This window comes from Cuculus canorus, chromosome 12 (genome assembly GCF_017976375.1).
Source record: "Cuculus canorus isolate bCucCan1 chromosome 12, bCucCan1.pri, whole genome shotgun sequence".
NCBI classification, from domain to species: Eukaryota; Metazoa; Chordata; class Aves; order Cuculiformes; family Cuculidae; genus Cuculus; species Cuculus canorus.
The window spans coordinates 12837794-12855720 of NC_071412.1; the positions used below are offsets into that span (position 1 = coordinate 12837794).

General features: G+C 42.2%; 1 protein-coding gene across 3 annotated transcripts in view; it reads right to left on the bottom strand.

Annotated features, from left to right (window-relative positions):
* The window catches only part of ADAMTS17 (ADAM metallopeptidase with thrombospondin type 1 motif 17), a 178591-nt gene that overhangs the window by 3003 nt on the left and 157661 nt on the right, over window positions 1-17927 (bottom strand). For all 3 annotated transcript variants that reach the window (XM_054077506.1, XM_054077504.1, XM_054077505.1), the window contains one exon: window positions 3023-3200. In XM_054077506.1, coding sequence (XP_053933481.1) covers window positions 3023-3200 — 178 coding nt within the window. The remainder of the gene's footprint in view (window positions 1-3022; window positions 3201-17927) is intronic.

Consider the following 17927-nt stretch of genomic DNA (forward strand, 5'->3'; position numbering starts at 1 on the left):
AGCGCGCTCTTGGAAGTGCTCACTGCAAGGCTGTAGCTGGACACGGCTGGGGAGCTCAAGCCTCCACATGTTGTACTTGTTCTGTCTCAGTGACAAACAGGCCTAGATGAACACAATATCTAAAGCACTGGCCTAGATTTAAGCACATGAAGACCTCAGAGCGGTCAATGGGAAGCCGTGTGCTCCGAGGGAGAGCGCGTGGCTAAGGCATGCTTTCAGGAATGGCCATCATCCTCTCGGCGGAACATGTTTTTACAGAGGAGTCAAGTCAAACCCAACTTGATGGATGTAAAGTGAAGTTACGGGGAAGTAAAATAATGCTTCTTAGTATAGCAAAACCAGGACAACAATAGGCTATTGGGAAGGGGGGCTGGAGCTGAAACTCCCTCAGAGTGACGAAACATTTGTGCCGGAGGACAGCAGCAAGAAGACACCGTTGCTGAATCTGTTGATGATATCATTAAAGAATCATGTGTGCTTTCATAAAAAAAGTGTTACCAGCAGAAGTGTACACTGGATAAAAATGCACACATATCGTAAGCACTTTTTCTGATAAGCGATTTATAAACTGTATGCAGCATTCTTACAAATGCTGTCATCATCAGAAATCTTCTAAATGGATATTGTAGTCTCTGAGATTGGGAAAAAATGGTTTAATTAAAGAACATCAAAAGATTATGATCCTGCAGCATCTTGAGTCCCTTGTTCCTTATCTCTGCCTGGTGAAACTAGGAAAGGTTCTTATCCTGTATTTAACTGCGAGGCTCAGTGTCGAGCACCAGAAAATGATGGCAGCAAAACTGGTAGGAATGTTTGTTGCTGAAGCTTCGTTCAATTGGACAAGAAGCAAAAGCCTGATAGAATCTGATGAAATGAAGTTATGCTGTCCCAGAGAAAAAAAAGGAACACAAAGCCAATTCAAAAAAACCTTATTGTGAGAAAAAAATTTGACTGGAAGCAACCATCCTAAACAGGGGTGGGTTGAGCTATTTTTTAGTCTGCCAGGAGCGGAGAGGCCTTTTGAGGGAGTTAGATCTGCAGTATTTCCCACTAGCAAGGGTTCCAAGCAGGCACAGAAATGTGATGGTGCTGAATAGACTACCCATCTCGCAAAATTATCTGAGACGGACCTTACGAATCTGAGATGAGAGACTTTATATAACAGAAAGGCTAGGATTCTTAAGAGGTCCAAGATCTCTCATAGGTTGTGAAGTAAGACAGGAAGTGTGTTGAGGAAGTGACATGTGTCAGGTGCCTGAGGGACACAGTAAACCACCTCTGAATGTGACTTCACACACGGACACTGGACACAGATGTAGCAGCTGAGGTGAACTCCACACTTAGATTCATCTGAAAATGTTATCTGGGTTGAAAAACATTCCGGCATGTGGGCAAGACAGCATGGGTTTTGTAGACTACTGGAATTTTCTTCTTTTAATTTTTTTTTATAAGGTTTCCATTGTAGAAAACATTAAATTTTGTTTGAAGATAATCCAATGAGAATTGTTTATAAGCAGGAAGAGAAAAACACTCAATGATATATTTTTCTGCTAATATCAAGTATCATTGTTCCTGGCCCTGGTGATTCCAAGGGTGGTTTAGAAACAAAAGCATGCCAAATTATTTGCAGTTTACTTTCAGCAGGGACTTGAGCCTCCTCAGTCTTCTAAACATGTGGGCTTTTTATTGCTTTGTCCTAAAACATGAATTAGGATGGATTTGTCTCATCGGTGTATGAAGGGCTTACTTCTCAAATGAAATGGTTTTCTTTCACTATGCTCTTCATGCTAAAATACCTGGGAAGTACTGTCACATGTTCTTAAACGGAAGATGTCAGAAGCTCCTCAGCACGATTGCATTTGCAAGAATAAAATTTCCCATATTCTTTTAAACACCCGTTAAACTTTTGAGAAGCAAATTTCAGCTCAGAAGCTTCAAGTCCAGTTCTAGTTTAAGTGTTATTTAACACTGGACAGTGCTGTTAGAAAATGGTTCTCTATTTCTTAGCAGGTCTGCCTTTTCATGCGTATTAGAGGCTTCTTAGCCTACAAGACTAGCTCGGCTGAGAGGGTGGAGGCTGTTCTTTCTGGTAAGCTCTCAGCAGCATTCTTTACAACCCAGCCTCTTGTACTGAAAAGTAACAGCAAGCACCAATGAGGCTGGTCAGTGTAGCCGATGGCTTAGTTTAGCTTCGTCTTACCGGTGAGGATGTGTGCAATGTAAAGAAACCGGCGTGGTTCTTTGAGCTGTGGCTGAGCATACAGGGCTGAAGTTTGGAAAAATATATTTTTATCCCCTTATAAAGTGAGCAAATATAACATAGAATATCATGATTCCCACAGTTTTGCATTAATGGAAGCAGTCTTAACTAGAGCCATTTCTCAAATACAGTGTTAAGGCATTTGGGGAAACAGATGGCTTATCACCATATTCTCATTTCAGCCAGGTATACAGAAGATTGAAGGGAGGGTGAGAAGGACAGTGACAGAAAATCAAAGGGTTTGCAGGAAGAAGCTGGATGCTGTCTTATCTCCCTGGACAAATTAATTCACCAAACCACATTCTTGTGGCAGCAAATGAAAAGGAAAAAAAAACCAGCAATACTCTACTTGACAAGGTCATGTACTTTTTTGGGGGCAAAGAGGAATCAATTATCATACTTTACACTCACCATGGTGAAAGCAGGGTGTAAAGGTAATTGCGATGGAGAATGTGCCTGTCTGCTCCCTCAACTCTGTGATCAATCAGTCACTCACCATTTTTGTGCTCCTGTTGGTCTCTCAGGTCTACCTACTGTGCACTCCAGCTTGGGCAAAGTCTGAGGCAGGGACTGATGGATAACAGAAGACCCATCCACCCTAGACCTTTAGTCTAGAGTTTGACAGGAGGGTCCTCTCCTAATTTCTGGCCCTGGGTAATCCTCTGAAGCCCCACTTTTATCACACTGGGCACACTGGGACCCTGGGCTTTGTGTGGTCCTTTGCAGGTGACACCTTCCCCACCCTCAACATCCCCCACTCACCAAGTCTGGGCGAGGTAATTGTGTTGACGTTTATCTTCTCATTGCAGACCTCTTGGTGGCACTGCCTGTAGGCTGCTGGCTTGGACAGGACAGGGCACTCACTGCCGTGGCGCCCGGTGACTTTGTGCATACACTGGACCACACGTGACTGGAGACCCTTCCCACAGGTAGAGGAGCACTGGAGGAGAGAAGGCAATGAGATATGGTCCAAACAGTACAGCTTCAAAATCGCATGCACACATATGCCAGAAAAATCACTGCCAGAGCTGAAGCGTGCAGCAGGCTGGCAGCTCGCTATGGTGCTGAAGACTCAATAACAGGGGCATCGTGTCAGCCAGGGACCCTTCATAAAGCTGTTGCATTTGTCCATGATGATTTCACAGATTTAGGAGTGCTGTGAGCTCCTTGAACTGTCGTGGCACAGGGAAGGAAACTGTTGTCTTTTGGTCTGGACTTGCTTTGAGTCCATCCACAATGACTGGCCCTGTGAATGCCCATTAGGTCCAAGCAGGCAGAGATGCAATTCCCACCACCAGCCACAAAGAGGCAAAGCTGGAAAACGTATACTGCTTAATTATGGACAAGCAGCTTCCACCTCCCTCTCTGTGAGGGACACAGTGGTACTGTCTGTCTTGGTTTTAAAGCCCTCTCCAAGACTTGGATGGTCTAAGAAGGCTTCCTTTACAGACAAGTTGACCTCTGTCAAGCACTAATATAAGATAAACCCAAGGATTACAGCAGAGGCAGGCAGCTCCTACTGCATGACCAGAGCCCTAGAAAAGCTCTATTCCAGCATACAGGAGAACAAAGGTATTGAAGTATTCACTCTCATCCATCCCTGTTAACTGTCTGGCACTTGTCTGTCCTCCCAGGAGAAACTGCAAATTGCAACCCATGAGTTTTGGCTTCCATCAGCCAGGAGGCCCAGCCTGTTTATATGTTCTCTTTGTTGTCATACAATTGGAGTCCCTGCCTTTCCCTGCCTCTTCCTCTGGCCCAGTCACTTGTGATTTACAATGTCCTACTTGCACGCTGTTCAATTTCAATAAAGCAAACACAGTGAACACAGTGAGGTGCACCAGCTGGAGTTAATAAAAGAACCTTGTATTTAAAAGAAAGAAACAATGGGTTGCAGGACTTTAGTAAGATTCCTATTTCTGCTAAAGCCACACACAAGCAAATGATGCGGGAGAGGAGAAGGTGGCGGAAAAGTCAAGAAGTGTAGTTATGATGATGTCAGAAAGATCCTGCTTTCTGTCCTCTGCTGCTTCTCAACAAAGTCAAGACAGTAGAGCTCTCTGCCTCAAAAAACACTATTGCCTCAGAGTGGCTTAAAAACACCACATCAGACACTGAAGAAGCTCAAAAGATGAGCAGCATTGCAGCCGGACTGGAGTGCAAGTATGAAGGACGTGTATGCAGTGTGGATGCTTGTAAGACTGGGACCCAGGGGCAAAAGAACACTTGGATGCACGTAGGCCTCCAGCTCTCCCACCTGTCGGGGAGAGCACAGCAAAGCCGTGGTTGTTTTGTTCTCAGCTGCTTCTCAAAAATCATCTGTACAAGTATAGCTTTGTGCTGGTCTGAAGCATGAAGATCTTTTCCTTTCTGTGTCCATCACTGAAAGGCCTGATAAAAAATGGCCTCAGATTAACGAGCCCATGTGAACTGATGGAGCCCTGCTTCAGACAGGGCAGAAATACACGAGATGATCTCTAAGGTCCCTTCCAACCCAAATTATTCCACGATTCTATGATGTGAACAATTTGCTTCTGGGTATGAGGTGCAGGATCAAGGAAGCCTGTTGTGAAAAATAACACAGTGCCTTTAGTTTTCTTTAGTCACTAACACTAATGACTGTTTATTAAATGGGTTTCTTGTATTTGATATACCCACCAAATTCGTATTTGTTTTTCTTTTAATTTCCGCCCTGTATTCCACCTGCTTTTTATTCCTATTCTTTCTTCCAGTGCCTTTCTCTAGGACTGAAGTTCTCCATTTGGAACAATCTCTGGTTCAGATCCCTTCGGGACTTTGCCATTAAGCCATCCTGGGTTCAGCTCCCCGCTGTGATTCCAGCAGCGCAGCCCCTCCTGTGCCTGAGCACTGTATTCAGAAGGCAGCAGTTTGGCAATAGTAAAATTTTACACGTAGTTTGGAATGACTTTTTTTGAAAATAAATAATTGGGTTTGTTTTTTTTTTCCTTTACTCCTTCTTATTTCAATTTAAGGTCAGCAGACTAGTTTATGGCTAGTCTACATCAACATTTGGTCACTGTCTACCAATACCTCACCAATGGTTATGGTATTTAGGATTATGCTGAACGAGCTCTTCCTTGCATGCCCTACAGTGAACTATTCCAAAAAGCAATCATTAAAGCCCTTTATTTAAACCCCCTTTGTAACTTGAGTTTCTGCAGTGAGTTCTAGGCACTGCATTAATCTTGGGGGTCCCTCTGCTCTTCCCCAGCTCTGTGAGCCTCAATGACTTCTTCCAGTCTGGAAGGCAGTCAGGCACGACCATTACATCTGGATTTAAAGTTAACAATCTTTATCCTGATAAATGCAACTACTTGGCCCTTCCACTTCACTAGTCATATGCAACCGCTAATCCCCAGGATTTCAATGGCACTTTTAGCCTTCAGAGTGCTTTACTAATCATAATCCTCACAAAACTCTTTGCAGGGGGAGTGAATTGGACATCCATTTTACAAACAGAATAGCTGTTACCACGCAGGGATAAAACAACCCATCCAGACCATGGGGTTGCTTCATATGATTTTAATATAATAAGTGTGAAACCTCTGTCCCTGGCCTTTAGGCACTCCCTGTGCTTATGAATGCTCTTAATCAGGGAGGGGAGAAGAGAAATAAGAAAGAAGGAAAAAAAGTATTTTTCTCATAAGGTGAATAAAGTTTTCAGATAACAATACACAAACACTCACCTACCTCTGTGTTCCTGTCCCTGCGTTTGTTAACCAGCAAGGAGGGCAAGCAATGAAACTTTTTCCACAGCCATTGCCAACTCCAACCCTTAGACAAATAACAGCAGAGTTCTTGCCTGAAGGAGTTTTATTCCTTCTCCTGGGAGACCAGGATCATCACCTATGCTATGCAATTAATTTTTCACAGCCAGGAAGACAGATTTTAACATCTTTTTTGAACTCTTTTGGGCTTGGCAGCTAAAAGAAGGCTGGACATCTGGCTTATTTTAAGATGAAATTTTCAACTCGGTACTTGGATAGTTTCTTCCCTAGGAATTTCAATAGGAAATAAGAATAGATACAAAATACATACAAAGGGGGAATTGTTACTCATGCTGCACTATGAAAAGAGGACATCATTAAATGAGGCACAAAAATCAAACTCCAACTGAACAGAAAATTCCCAGTAAATACCTTCCTTCATACTCTGGCCAGCTAAATGCACTGCTACGGTCTCTCTGTTCCCAAAAACTGATGGAGCAAGTAAGCATATCCACAGAACAATTTTCAGGGCTCTGTGCTCTCTGACACAGGACCCTCAGGCTTGGACACAGGTTTAAGTAAAGAAAAGTGCCATGGCAAACAGAAGAACTTCCAGGCAGCCAACAGTACCGGAGAGAGTGTATCGCTTGTGGCAGAATGCGCCTTGGGCTGCAGGAGCAAAAGTAGCGTTGTAGCCCAGCCCAGCACCAGGAACAGCTTCTGTTCCACTGTGCGGAACGCTGGGAGGCTCCAGTGCCGCACAGTGTAACTGCACCAATCGTATTTACAATGCTGTTGATGGACACTGGACCTTTTGGGCAAATATTGAGTTCTTAACACTGCTACTAACAAATGCACTCTGAAAACTGGAAAAACCTTTACAAGCATTGAGGTAACTTTCAAGATAAGCACATCTTTTGATGCTGTGATGGAGTAAAGTGATGTCTGAATGAAGAAGACCAGTTTTGGACTCTGTGGTTCGGAGCTGTGTGGATCCCTGCCTGCCACCAAGTACCAAGAGAAAACCCACAAGCAACTTGCCCACTCTGGGAAGCTACAAACTTGGACAGTGGTTGAATAGAAATGTGGGTGTCAAATAAAGAAGTGTTTTCTTCCTTCTACCAGGCTTTGCCAGTGATATCACCATCAGAAAACTGCATATGCAAAAGTCGTGTAGTTTAACCATAATGCACTAAACTGACAATATAGCCATTGTAAATTGGAAATCCACCCACATGCAAAGGTCAAAGGATTGTTCAGCACTGTAAAAGAGTGAGGGTTAACGAACAGTTACAAAAAGTGAAACTAACGAGAGACCTTGTAACCTCCAGTTCCAATACTGCTTGAGAAGGCAAAAGGAATGAAAAAATGCCTCCATTCACACTCACTGGCAGTAACATGCAAGCCAGTGGGGATATCCAGAAGGAAATAATCTCACAAATTGTCAAGGCAGCAGCTGCATTCATCAGCTTAAAGAAGATTTACTCCCTGAAAAACTCCAGCCTTAAGACCAAGCTATGATTTTTCAACTGGAATGCTATTTCCACCTTAGGATACTGAATATGAAAGCCTGAAATCTACTACAGGTGCTGACAGATGTCTAATTGCTTTAAAAGCAAATGCCTCAGGAGAATTTTAGGTATTAAAATAGAATGGATTTACAGTAAGTGCTGAGATCTGTCAGGGACTTCATGAACTACTGATCTACAAAAGATAGCCAGAGAAAGAGAGAGGCATAAGAATGAATGAAGCCAGGGCAGGGCTGCCATCGGGCAGCTGGAGAAACACATAAAAGAGACCAGTCCAAAGAATCCCTGTGTTGAAGCTTAATGGGGACAGAAAAGACACAGATTCACCACTACAGAGGACAAGTTGCAACCTATTTGGTACTGAATGGGATAATGAAGCATTGCTTATGCCTTGGCTGAGGCCTGCTGGCTAGGCAGGAATGCATTCAGACCATGTGGCACCTTTAAAAATGCCCCTTTTCTAACTTCCAAGAGATATATGTTAGACTCTTCTGTAAGAAACTTGCTTTTTTCCAGCAGAAAGTCATAGCAGCCCTTCAGCCAATCCTGAATGTATTCCAGTATTTAGAAGGCTGATCTGTTGGAGGGAGATACATTTCAAGATTACTAAGCTGAAGGCAAGATGATTTTTTTCATTAGTCTGCAGTCATCTGATACTTAAAGATACTGGTTTGTACCCAGTTTGCTGAAAGTTGCTGGAGCCAAGGATAACACTATGGCGTAAAGCTCCAATATTGAGAGACAGAGTCATGCTTTACTGACTTCAGAGTTCAAGTATTTCAAGGGTTAGGATAGGGTAGAGCATTTTTTCCCCTAGGGGGTCTTATTTCTTGCATCTATGAAAGTCAGAAAGAAAGCAAGACAAGTTCCTAGTAATAACATTCTAACACAGCATCTGAGATGAATGACAAACATCCTTTAATTGCCCCGTTCCTGAGACCTTAACAGCATACATGCGTATGCTATGAAAGTCAGTGTTCCACACACCTTAATGTCAGGCTTTTTAGGACTATCACTAAGTTAAACTCAATAGTTCTAGCTGAAAAGCAGCATGCAATGTGCTTTCATAAACACCAGATCAACTTTCACCATGGCATCATGCTAAAGAAAGAGATTTCTGTCTTTTCACTGATAAGATCTAATTAGCCCAAAGCAAACTGTAAGCTGTTTTTCAAGCTTCCTTGTTATTTCTTTCTTCCCCCCCGCCTTTTTTCCCTTCTTTTGAACCCCAGATCTGTAAAGAGAACATATCTGGTCTTGCTTACAACAATCTTTCATTTGGAAACTTTAGTGAAATGACTGATTTCTTTAATTTAGCCAAGAAAAAAACGCATAGCCTTCTGACTCCGTATCGGAAGAAACAATAAATTATAGCAGAAAATGCTCATGGCTGGTGTGACAGTATCTTAGAAGGGAAACAGAGAAGCAATCTTTGCAAACTGCCTACAGCTGTGCTTTCAAACTGCATGACCCTAAGGAACAAGACCTGACCAGTACACCCAGCACACCTCACTGCATAATGAAGCTTGACTTTGCTATTCTGAAAAGTTCCTTTGTGTACAGAGAGTTCAGAGATTAAGAGCTGAATGCATGAATATTCTGGCTAGTGACAGTGCCCCTAAGTACTAGTGCAACACAGCCCAGGTGGATGTTAATAAGAAAATGTCATTTAATTCATTATACCAATCAGGCAGAATTTACTTCTCACAAGCTTTCAAACTGGATTTCAAGAACAGGATCAAGCAGAGATGTGAAATTATACGGCATCGCCATAGGGTGCCATATTTTAGCACACCACTTAGAGCATGTGTGCAATGTTTTGAGCTACGGCAAACACAAAGCAGGAATCCTCCAGACCTTATTCTACCCCAAAACTGCAAGAAAATGATACTGAAACACACTTTATGCGAAAGGCATCATTAAGCTAATTTTAAGCAAACTAGATAGAAACAGAGAACCTATGTAACCAGGGGATCACGTAACTCAGCTTGGGCTGACTGCTTGAGAATACATCTTGCTCTGAGAGCGGTGGGTGCTGCTTGTGCTGAACAACATTTTTATGGGCTACAGTTCCACACTGAGTCCTGTGGCAGATATTAGCCTGAAAGAATATTGTGGGAACTAAAGCTCCACTGAACAGATATTTCAGATATTCACCAGTTAATGATCAATGCTACCTAAAGGCAATTTATTAAAAAGAAGTAATTAAACTAAGGACCTCCATTAGGGTTACTTAACTTCAGCGAGAGGCTGCTCGTGTCTGCCACCTCAGTCCTGCCTGAGCTTTCTCTAGACAGGGAGCTACTCAGCTTTGAAACCTGTGATGCTGAGCTAACACTGCACTTCATCTCTTCGCGCAGCCAAACAAGGGATCACCAGCAGGCTCATACTAACTGCTCTTCAAAGATGTTGTCGAAAATTGTCACCTTAATGGCTCAGTAGTCATTATAAATCTCAAAAGACTATTGGAAACACTGCAAAATTATAGAATTCCCTGCTAGTGACACATATTGTATGCCATAAGGGTTCAAGGGGAAAAAAACCTCTTCAGATGAGTAGAACAAACTTTAAATGGTGAATTAGCTACTGTTGATATTTTTAAAGACATGATCCTAAACACTGTAACATCTCTGAGTAACTCAGAGAATATGCTTACCAATATGCGAACAGGCTTGTCTTTCATGCTTTCTTCTTTTTCAGATTAAAAAAAAAAAAAGAGTAAAAAAGTCATGATGGAATTAAATTTCCAATCCACTGATCTTGGTGGGAGGCTTTAATTCTCCATCAAAACAAATGCACTTAATGAACCAGGCTTTTAAACAAAAAATATCAAAAAGGAGAAGTTATTCTTCCAATTAATAGGATCACTGGAGGCTGTATTGGAACATGAGACAATAATGCTGTGACAGAATGTGCTCCACTTCAAACAAAACACTGATGAACATGGGGTTTTTTTTTCAGCACATTCTCCTTTACTAGGGAACCATCAAAATAATTTGTAGTACAGACATTCTCAGAAACTCCAGCAGAGATGAGCTGTGCAAACTGTTGTGCAAACAAGGAGCAGTCATTGCCTCAAAGGCATGAGCAGCACTTGGGTTCTGTAGCTTACAATCCCCAGGGGAATGACATGGCCAACCAGCATCGTAGTCAGCATCTCCTCCCTTTCCATGCCTAGCTTTCCAACTGCAGCTGCACTGACCGTGGCTGGCAGTTAGCACAGGTCTAGATAGATGCCCACCTTACTTCAGTGCCGTTATACAATATTTACACCTCTGACCATAGTGAAAGACGTCTCATAGATGGGAGGACAGGAAATGAAAGAACAAGAGAGGTGGGATTCACCTTACTGAACTTGCTTTGTTTAAGTTCTCTCTGCAGGCAGCAGAGAAAGATCACCACTTCAAAGGGCAATTCAGCCTTCGCTACAGAAAGGAGATAAAACTGCAACCTGGAGCTGCCCAGAGTCTTACAATGACTTTACAAGGAGCCTAACAACTGCCATCTCAAACAAGGCATCTGCCTGTCGGATGGCTGGGGCTCAGTGAGGCAAATTCAACGAAGTGATGGATCCACGGCCATACAGAAGTCTGTAGTTAATGAGTCGAACTCATACAAACTTTCCTTTCTTTGTATATTTCCAGTGAAGGTACGAAAACTATATTTCTAGGTTTGTTCACAAAAGTCTTTCCCAACTAAATGATTCTAAGCCGTTGGGAATTGGCCATTGGTTTTAGTGGGTCAGTGATTTGGCCCATAGTGGTATAAACAAAACTGATTCCGCTGAAGCAGAAGAGAGGAGTAGTTTTTGCTTTGTAAAACAAACACTAGTTTGATTTCACACAGAGATCTATCTTATTCCATTCCTTTCCTCGATGGAGGTTAAACTAAAGGTCATGCTTTTAGCTCATCACAACTCAAAAAGGTACCATTCTACTTCAGAAATGCAGAGCAATAGCTTTTCATCTTCTTTTCTAACGGGCTGCAAGAAATTTTTACTAGGATACTGGCAACAATTTTCCCAGACTGAGGCGTGTCCCTGGCTGGGATAACCAATTCTGTACCATTTGTTCTCACGCTCTGCAGCAAAGGGCATTTTGAGATTAACTGTTGGCAAGAAAAACTGAGGTTTGTACATCAGTGATCACATGCCAGAGGAACAAAAGATGGGGAACCCCAATAAGTAGTACACGGGGCAGTAGTTTGGCTTAGAACACTCTGATGCTTTGGTTCCTGGTCATGCCTAGGACCAGAGGAGCAGAGGGTGGTTTCAATACTAAAGCTTGTTGGGTCCTCTCCTGTCACATTCACCTCCTGGAAAGCAACTGAAAGGTATTAGTGGCCTGTAGACAATCTTCCAGCATCGGTTTCTAGCTTTGGTGCTGAGTGCACCCGAGCAGCCATAAATCATGAAGTTGTTTGCTGAGCCAAAGTGAGTAAGCAGCAGGGAAGGATCTGTCAGATGTGATGTGCGACCGCAGTTTGAAGCGACAATCCCTCCTGCAGAGTTTTTTCTGAATTCAACAAGAAAAGTAATTTTCTCCAAGGTAGAAAAAGATGAACTTAGTTATGACCTTTATGAAGAATTAACAAGTTGTCCATAGTTTATTATAAACAGATGGTGATCCAAACCATGAATTTGTAATGAATGTTAGAACAAAGGACAGTTTGCTTCTATATTTATAACAGCTTTGAACATACCTCTCAAACCACAGCTGTCCTTGATTTACTCTTCTTATCATGTAATGTGAATTAATCATTAAAAGTGAGGCACATAGAGGATTTTGTTGATGTTCGCAAACATTTGGAACTTGGAAAACACGCCTTCCTGGCACTGGAAGGCTGTAGACTATTTAAAAAAAAAACCCAACAAACTCCAAACAAAACCCAACCCCAACACGTTTTTGGTGTACTGCAAGGCTAGGGGTTTTATATCTTAGAGAATACAATCTACTGTAATCCAGCCAAGACAATTAATTTGCAATTACAAAATCCTTGTTACCACCCATTGTGATGAATGACTGCTGATCTTCAGTATGAAACACCTCAATGTCTGGCACAAACCCAGTAGTTTTCTTATAGGAAATTAGATTTTTTCCCTCCCTATTGTTAAATTCTCTTGGGATGAGAACCCACAGCCAGCTTTTCACAGGCTGAGCAAAATACAGTAAAGAAATTGGCAACTATGCGTGTCCAGAGAGGGCAGGTGGCTATAGGTAATTTTTCAGATGTGCTTTATCACTACTGACACTACTTGGCAACAAGAATGGTTTTTTAACATCACACTTTGCCAAACTGATCCTTACTAGCACTTTCCAGTTTCTGGAGTGTACAACTTTTTTGAATCCAGTGAAAGTTGTGCCAGGTGGTTATACGAGATATAAAGTGGTAGAAAAAAATTCTTCTCTGCTCTCTCCCCTAGACAAAGCCCAGCTTGATACGTCATGTATTTCTGTTTTCCTCTGAGACCATGAATCCGTGATGGTTCCTACATGTGACCCAAAGATATTGCCAGGCCAGATTCTGATCTGCATGACATTGGCATAAGCCTGCATTAACTTAAGTGGCTGAATTAATCTGGATTTACACTGATGTGAGAGAGACTGATACCCAACCCGCTGTGCTGAGTGAGATCCTTGGCTTGTGGCCAATGAGTTGTAAAGGAGAATGAAAGACAGTTACCCTGGATTTACATCGAGTTACCCAAAATTAATAAAGGCCTCAGTATTTACAGAGCACCTACTGTAAGTGCAAAGAAAAAAACATAGGAAAGCCAATATATTACAAGGCTTCTATGTATCTTTCTTCTTCTAAAAATCTTTTCATTTGGCTATGTAATATAATAGGTTAATGAGCTAAATTGTCGCCTGAGGGACAGAAATGCATGTTTAAACTTCTACCCGCAATGCTGAAAATGCACCCTTGTGAAAGTCAGCACTACCAACGGAGCTAGCGTACCTTGCTTGTAATTCTACCTTCCTAGATATAGTAACAGTTAAAAAAGAGAATACCAGAAAAAATGGAACTGGGAACCCTGGAGCTTTCTGTGCCGTCAGCTCGAAGCACAGTACTTCAGTCACAGGACAGAAAGAGAGTATGCTGAGGCATATAAAATAGTGAAACCATTAAGTAAAACTGGAAATGAAGAAAAATCCATAAAAATCTTGTGATTAATTGCTCCTGCTCTATAACCCTGCCTCTTCAGTTATACCCTAGAAGAGTTCCAAAGCCAACTCGAGCAAAGAACTCAAACCCCACAGCCTTGGCCTGTACATTTGCAACTGTTTTCCCTGCCGCATTATCACTAGAGCAGAAGGGGAGAGAGCTGAGGACATGGGGGAGGCCTCGGGTAGCTAAAGAGCAGTCCCGACTGCTGTTCACCTTCAAGCACAATTGATCTGTGCCACCAGCAGTCAATACCTCAGGCCTGTGTTTCCCTGCAGCAGTGCACCCCAACATCACTGCGGCACGGGTTTGCCGCTGTGCTGGAGTCACGGAAAGCTCAACGCAAAGCTGGAGTCCCACAGCTGAGCCCTTCAAGCACAGCCAACAGCAGGCGAATGGCACAGACTCAGGCTGTGCATCCTGTGAGGCTTCCCGAGAGCCACACACGTACAGACGCATTCTGCTCACTAGCTGCCTGCATCCTTCACAGGAATGTAGTTCTTGACGTACAGTTTGACAGCAAAATACAATTCATCACGACGGAACAAACTACTGTCTTGCTAAAGCATCAAGAGGTGTCTTTTCAGCAGCCCAGGAGTGTGAGACGAGTGCTGGGCAACCGAGCAACCAAGGTTTGTGCTTTTGACTAGTGCTAATACAAAATGTAAAAATGATTCCAGCGCTAGAAGGTTTAACAGCTCAGATTTCAAACAAGAAGGAACTATTTCAAAGTAGAAGGAGCGTATGAGATGTTTGTTTCTTTAGCTGAATGCAAACTGGATGTGGAATTTCCTTTTGGAAGAAACGCCTGAATGGCAGATGGCCTGGATTCCCATTTGTATATTGCATCATATATAAAAAAGGATGATATAATGAATTGCAATTTGGAAAATTCCAGGCAACAATAAAGAAATGATTTCAGGTTAACACCTTTAGTGGGTCTCTCGCTGTGCATTCTGTCTTTCTACTAGGCTTGAAGACGCTTGAGCCAGGTCCAATTTAATTATGAACTCATAATGCTAATTCTGTGTCTGTGTTAAATGCTAAAAATAATAATTACATCCCTTTCAGATAAGGGCTTTAAAAGAGAAGTTACAATAGTGCAGAGAAGTTGGAAGTTTAATAGCAGTGGTAATGGAGATTACACATTACCAGTAACAGAACAATACCCCATCTTTAGATTACAGTAGCCAGTCTGTTAATCCCATGCACTGGACTAACAGTAGCTTCAAAGACATTTGTAACAACTTTACAGCCCTGGCGTATGTGTTTGCAAAGTGAACCAGATATATCAGTTCCTCGTGCAACACTTGAAATGTGCTGCAAATACATTGGCAATACACAAATATCACAGCCAAAACTGCTGCTAAATCTGCTCATTAGCTCCAAATGCTTTCCATAGCTACAGTAGGCAGTGAGGATCATCTGCAAATAAACCTGACAAGAAATGGAACAAAATTGCTCTTCTTCAGAGTGTGGACAGGCAATGGCTGCAGAGCCAGTCCCAAGGCCTGTGGCTGGTAGACACAGGTTAGAGATCAGCATGGCCTTACCTCCATCCCTCACCTCTTCTACACAGATGTGGATCCAGGGCCTGAGAACAGAAAGCCACAACTTGTCTGGCATAAATTTGGAGCTTTTACTGCCACCCAGTCATGCATCTTCTGAAAGCAACAGAATCTAAGATGGTACAAAGGATAACCATGTCCATCACTGTCAGAACAAGCTGAGTGACCTATACAGTGCTGCCCATGTATTCTGTAAATATTGCTACTAATAACACAAAAATAACAGTCTGCCAGTACCACCTGCACAGTCTCTATTTACAAATTGTATCTGGAATTGACTTTTTAAATGAGGTTTTGCTTCTTTCTTACATGACTTCCCAGTATTTTCAAATGATCTTCTCTTGGAAGAGTAAGGCAAAGCCACCATGGAAGCTGTTTGCACATCAAAGCTCCCTGCTTTTACCTGTGATAATTACTACTGTGAATTAACTCTCACTTCCCTGATGATTCTTAACATTAAGTAACAAATACATTAATTGCAAAAAGTTGTTGCTTGTTCTGAGATCAGTTTGTATTAATAAAAAAGTTTCCATCTTAGTCAGCACAAAGCTCTCTCATAGAAAGGTTTATAGCACCAGCAACAAATGTTTTACAATGGAATTTTACCCTGGAAGTATGAATTTTAAAAGAGTTCACTATAATCTAACTGCTGCAGACTTTGTACTTCTTAAAGATAGAAGACAAGAAGCTGGGCAACAGCTAAGAAATGCTGCTGAGAGCTGTAAGGTCTCTCCTCCAAAGTGTCAGCCCTACATTAAGGCTTCTGGATTCTTATGAAGAAAATCTTTTGCTCAGGATTTGTGAAGAACTGAATTCCACACCATGCATTTCAGCTGCCTGGGTTTCTGGGACAATACATTTTCATCGAAGAACTGTATCTACTCACCTTCTAGCAATCCAGTAGAGCCTTCTGTTTATGCCTCTACTCAGAGAATAAGAATCCAATTGTGTGTTCTAAGTGTCCAGTCAGAACAAACCAATACATCTAGAATTTTCAATGCTTATTATAACCCAAATCTAAGTCCAAGAACATCCTGCTGGACTCACACAGGGTGAAATTCCTGGGAAGCAGAGAGCTGGCACAAGCTCTCTGCAGACAGAAGCAGGCCACATATGCAGCTTTTGTGCCCTTCTGCACAGGGAGAATCCTGATCCTGAGTTAAGAACAGCAAACAAGTGATTTTGCACTGATCCTGTCCTGCTCACATACAGACACTAAATCCATCAACAAGGCTATTTACAGTGACCAATGTATGATTGCAGCCTTTCTAGCAGTAAGCCAAAATCTTTATCAGATTGGAACCAGTCATACAATACTGAACTTTCAATCCATGTAATCAGTCAATATATAATTATTTCATATTCCTTCCCATAAAGAGAATCCGGGTCAGTGTGCATGCCAAAATGCTTTAAAATTCCACAAATAAATAAATAAATAATGTTATTTCACCTGTTAACACACAGGAACTGTTTGTTTTGGCCAGCCTGCATGGACTGTGGTGTGCCAGGTTATGAATAAAATAATGTTCAATACTCTAAACATTCTGTGATACAAATTCCTGGCTCAGCATAAATGCAGACCTTTTGTATGTGGCGGGTTCTTAACGTTTTCTCCATTTCTCTTAAAAGCATGTATTTGTGACAGAGTACAGCCATAAATATTTGTACTTCTTAATCACAATATAAAAAAGATGCAATCACAGATAAGCCAGTTTGCCCATCACGGGCCTCTGTTTCACTGGATTTTGCTTGCTGGAGTTTGGGTTTTTGGAAAGCAAAATGCAACTACCGTATCCCAGTGGTTTCTGCACATGCCGTACATTCCAGAACAAAAAGTAGGCTTTCTGTTTAAAGAACAGTACAGTTACAAAGATAAGATAAAACCAAATTGGAATATAAGATTCCTGGAATATAAGATTCCTGGGAAATTGTTTTTTAAGCAAACCTGACATCAGTAACGTAAAGGATGCTTTATGAACAATACCGGCAGAGGCTGCATTTCTCACATTGCCAGGCCTCCCTCCCAAGCAAAACTACCTGTTACTTTAAGATCAGAATGCAAATACAGAGCAGACTCTGCTCTGGTTTAATCCACTGCATTCAGGAATTAATTCCAGTGATGTCACCAGAGAAGCTCAGTTCAGATGGGCCTAAGTGAAGGCAAAATCCAGCCCTGAGGAAGGGACTGATGGTTTTGGCTCTGCCTTTAAATCAATGGCTTGCTTTCATTTCAGGTGGTTGGAATAAGTTTAGGACCAGACTACACTGTGCAGGTCTCAGGCTACCACGACATTCAGCTGCACGGCATTAGTCTTGCATCCGTGGTGATAAAAGAGCGCACTGTCTGACTGCGTGCAGGACCTGCGTGAGGCAGAGGAACAGAATCCAGCTGAGAGTGCTCTCAGTGACCCTCTGTTTCTGTGTGAGTGCGTTTCCCCTCACTTACGCGAGCAGTACTCAGGTTAACAACTGCTCTCCCAAACCTTCAGATCCATCGCTTTGTGGGATATGAAGACTAAGGTCCAGCTCTTCTTCTCAGCTTCACATTGATGCTTTGAGGGAGATAAAACTCTCCCTTATTAACACACATTTACACTCAAGGAAACCAACCTTCTGCTATTTTTCTTTTTAGCTTGCCCAGGCTTGGCATGGGACACCTCCTCACTTCCCTGCACTC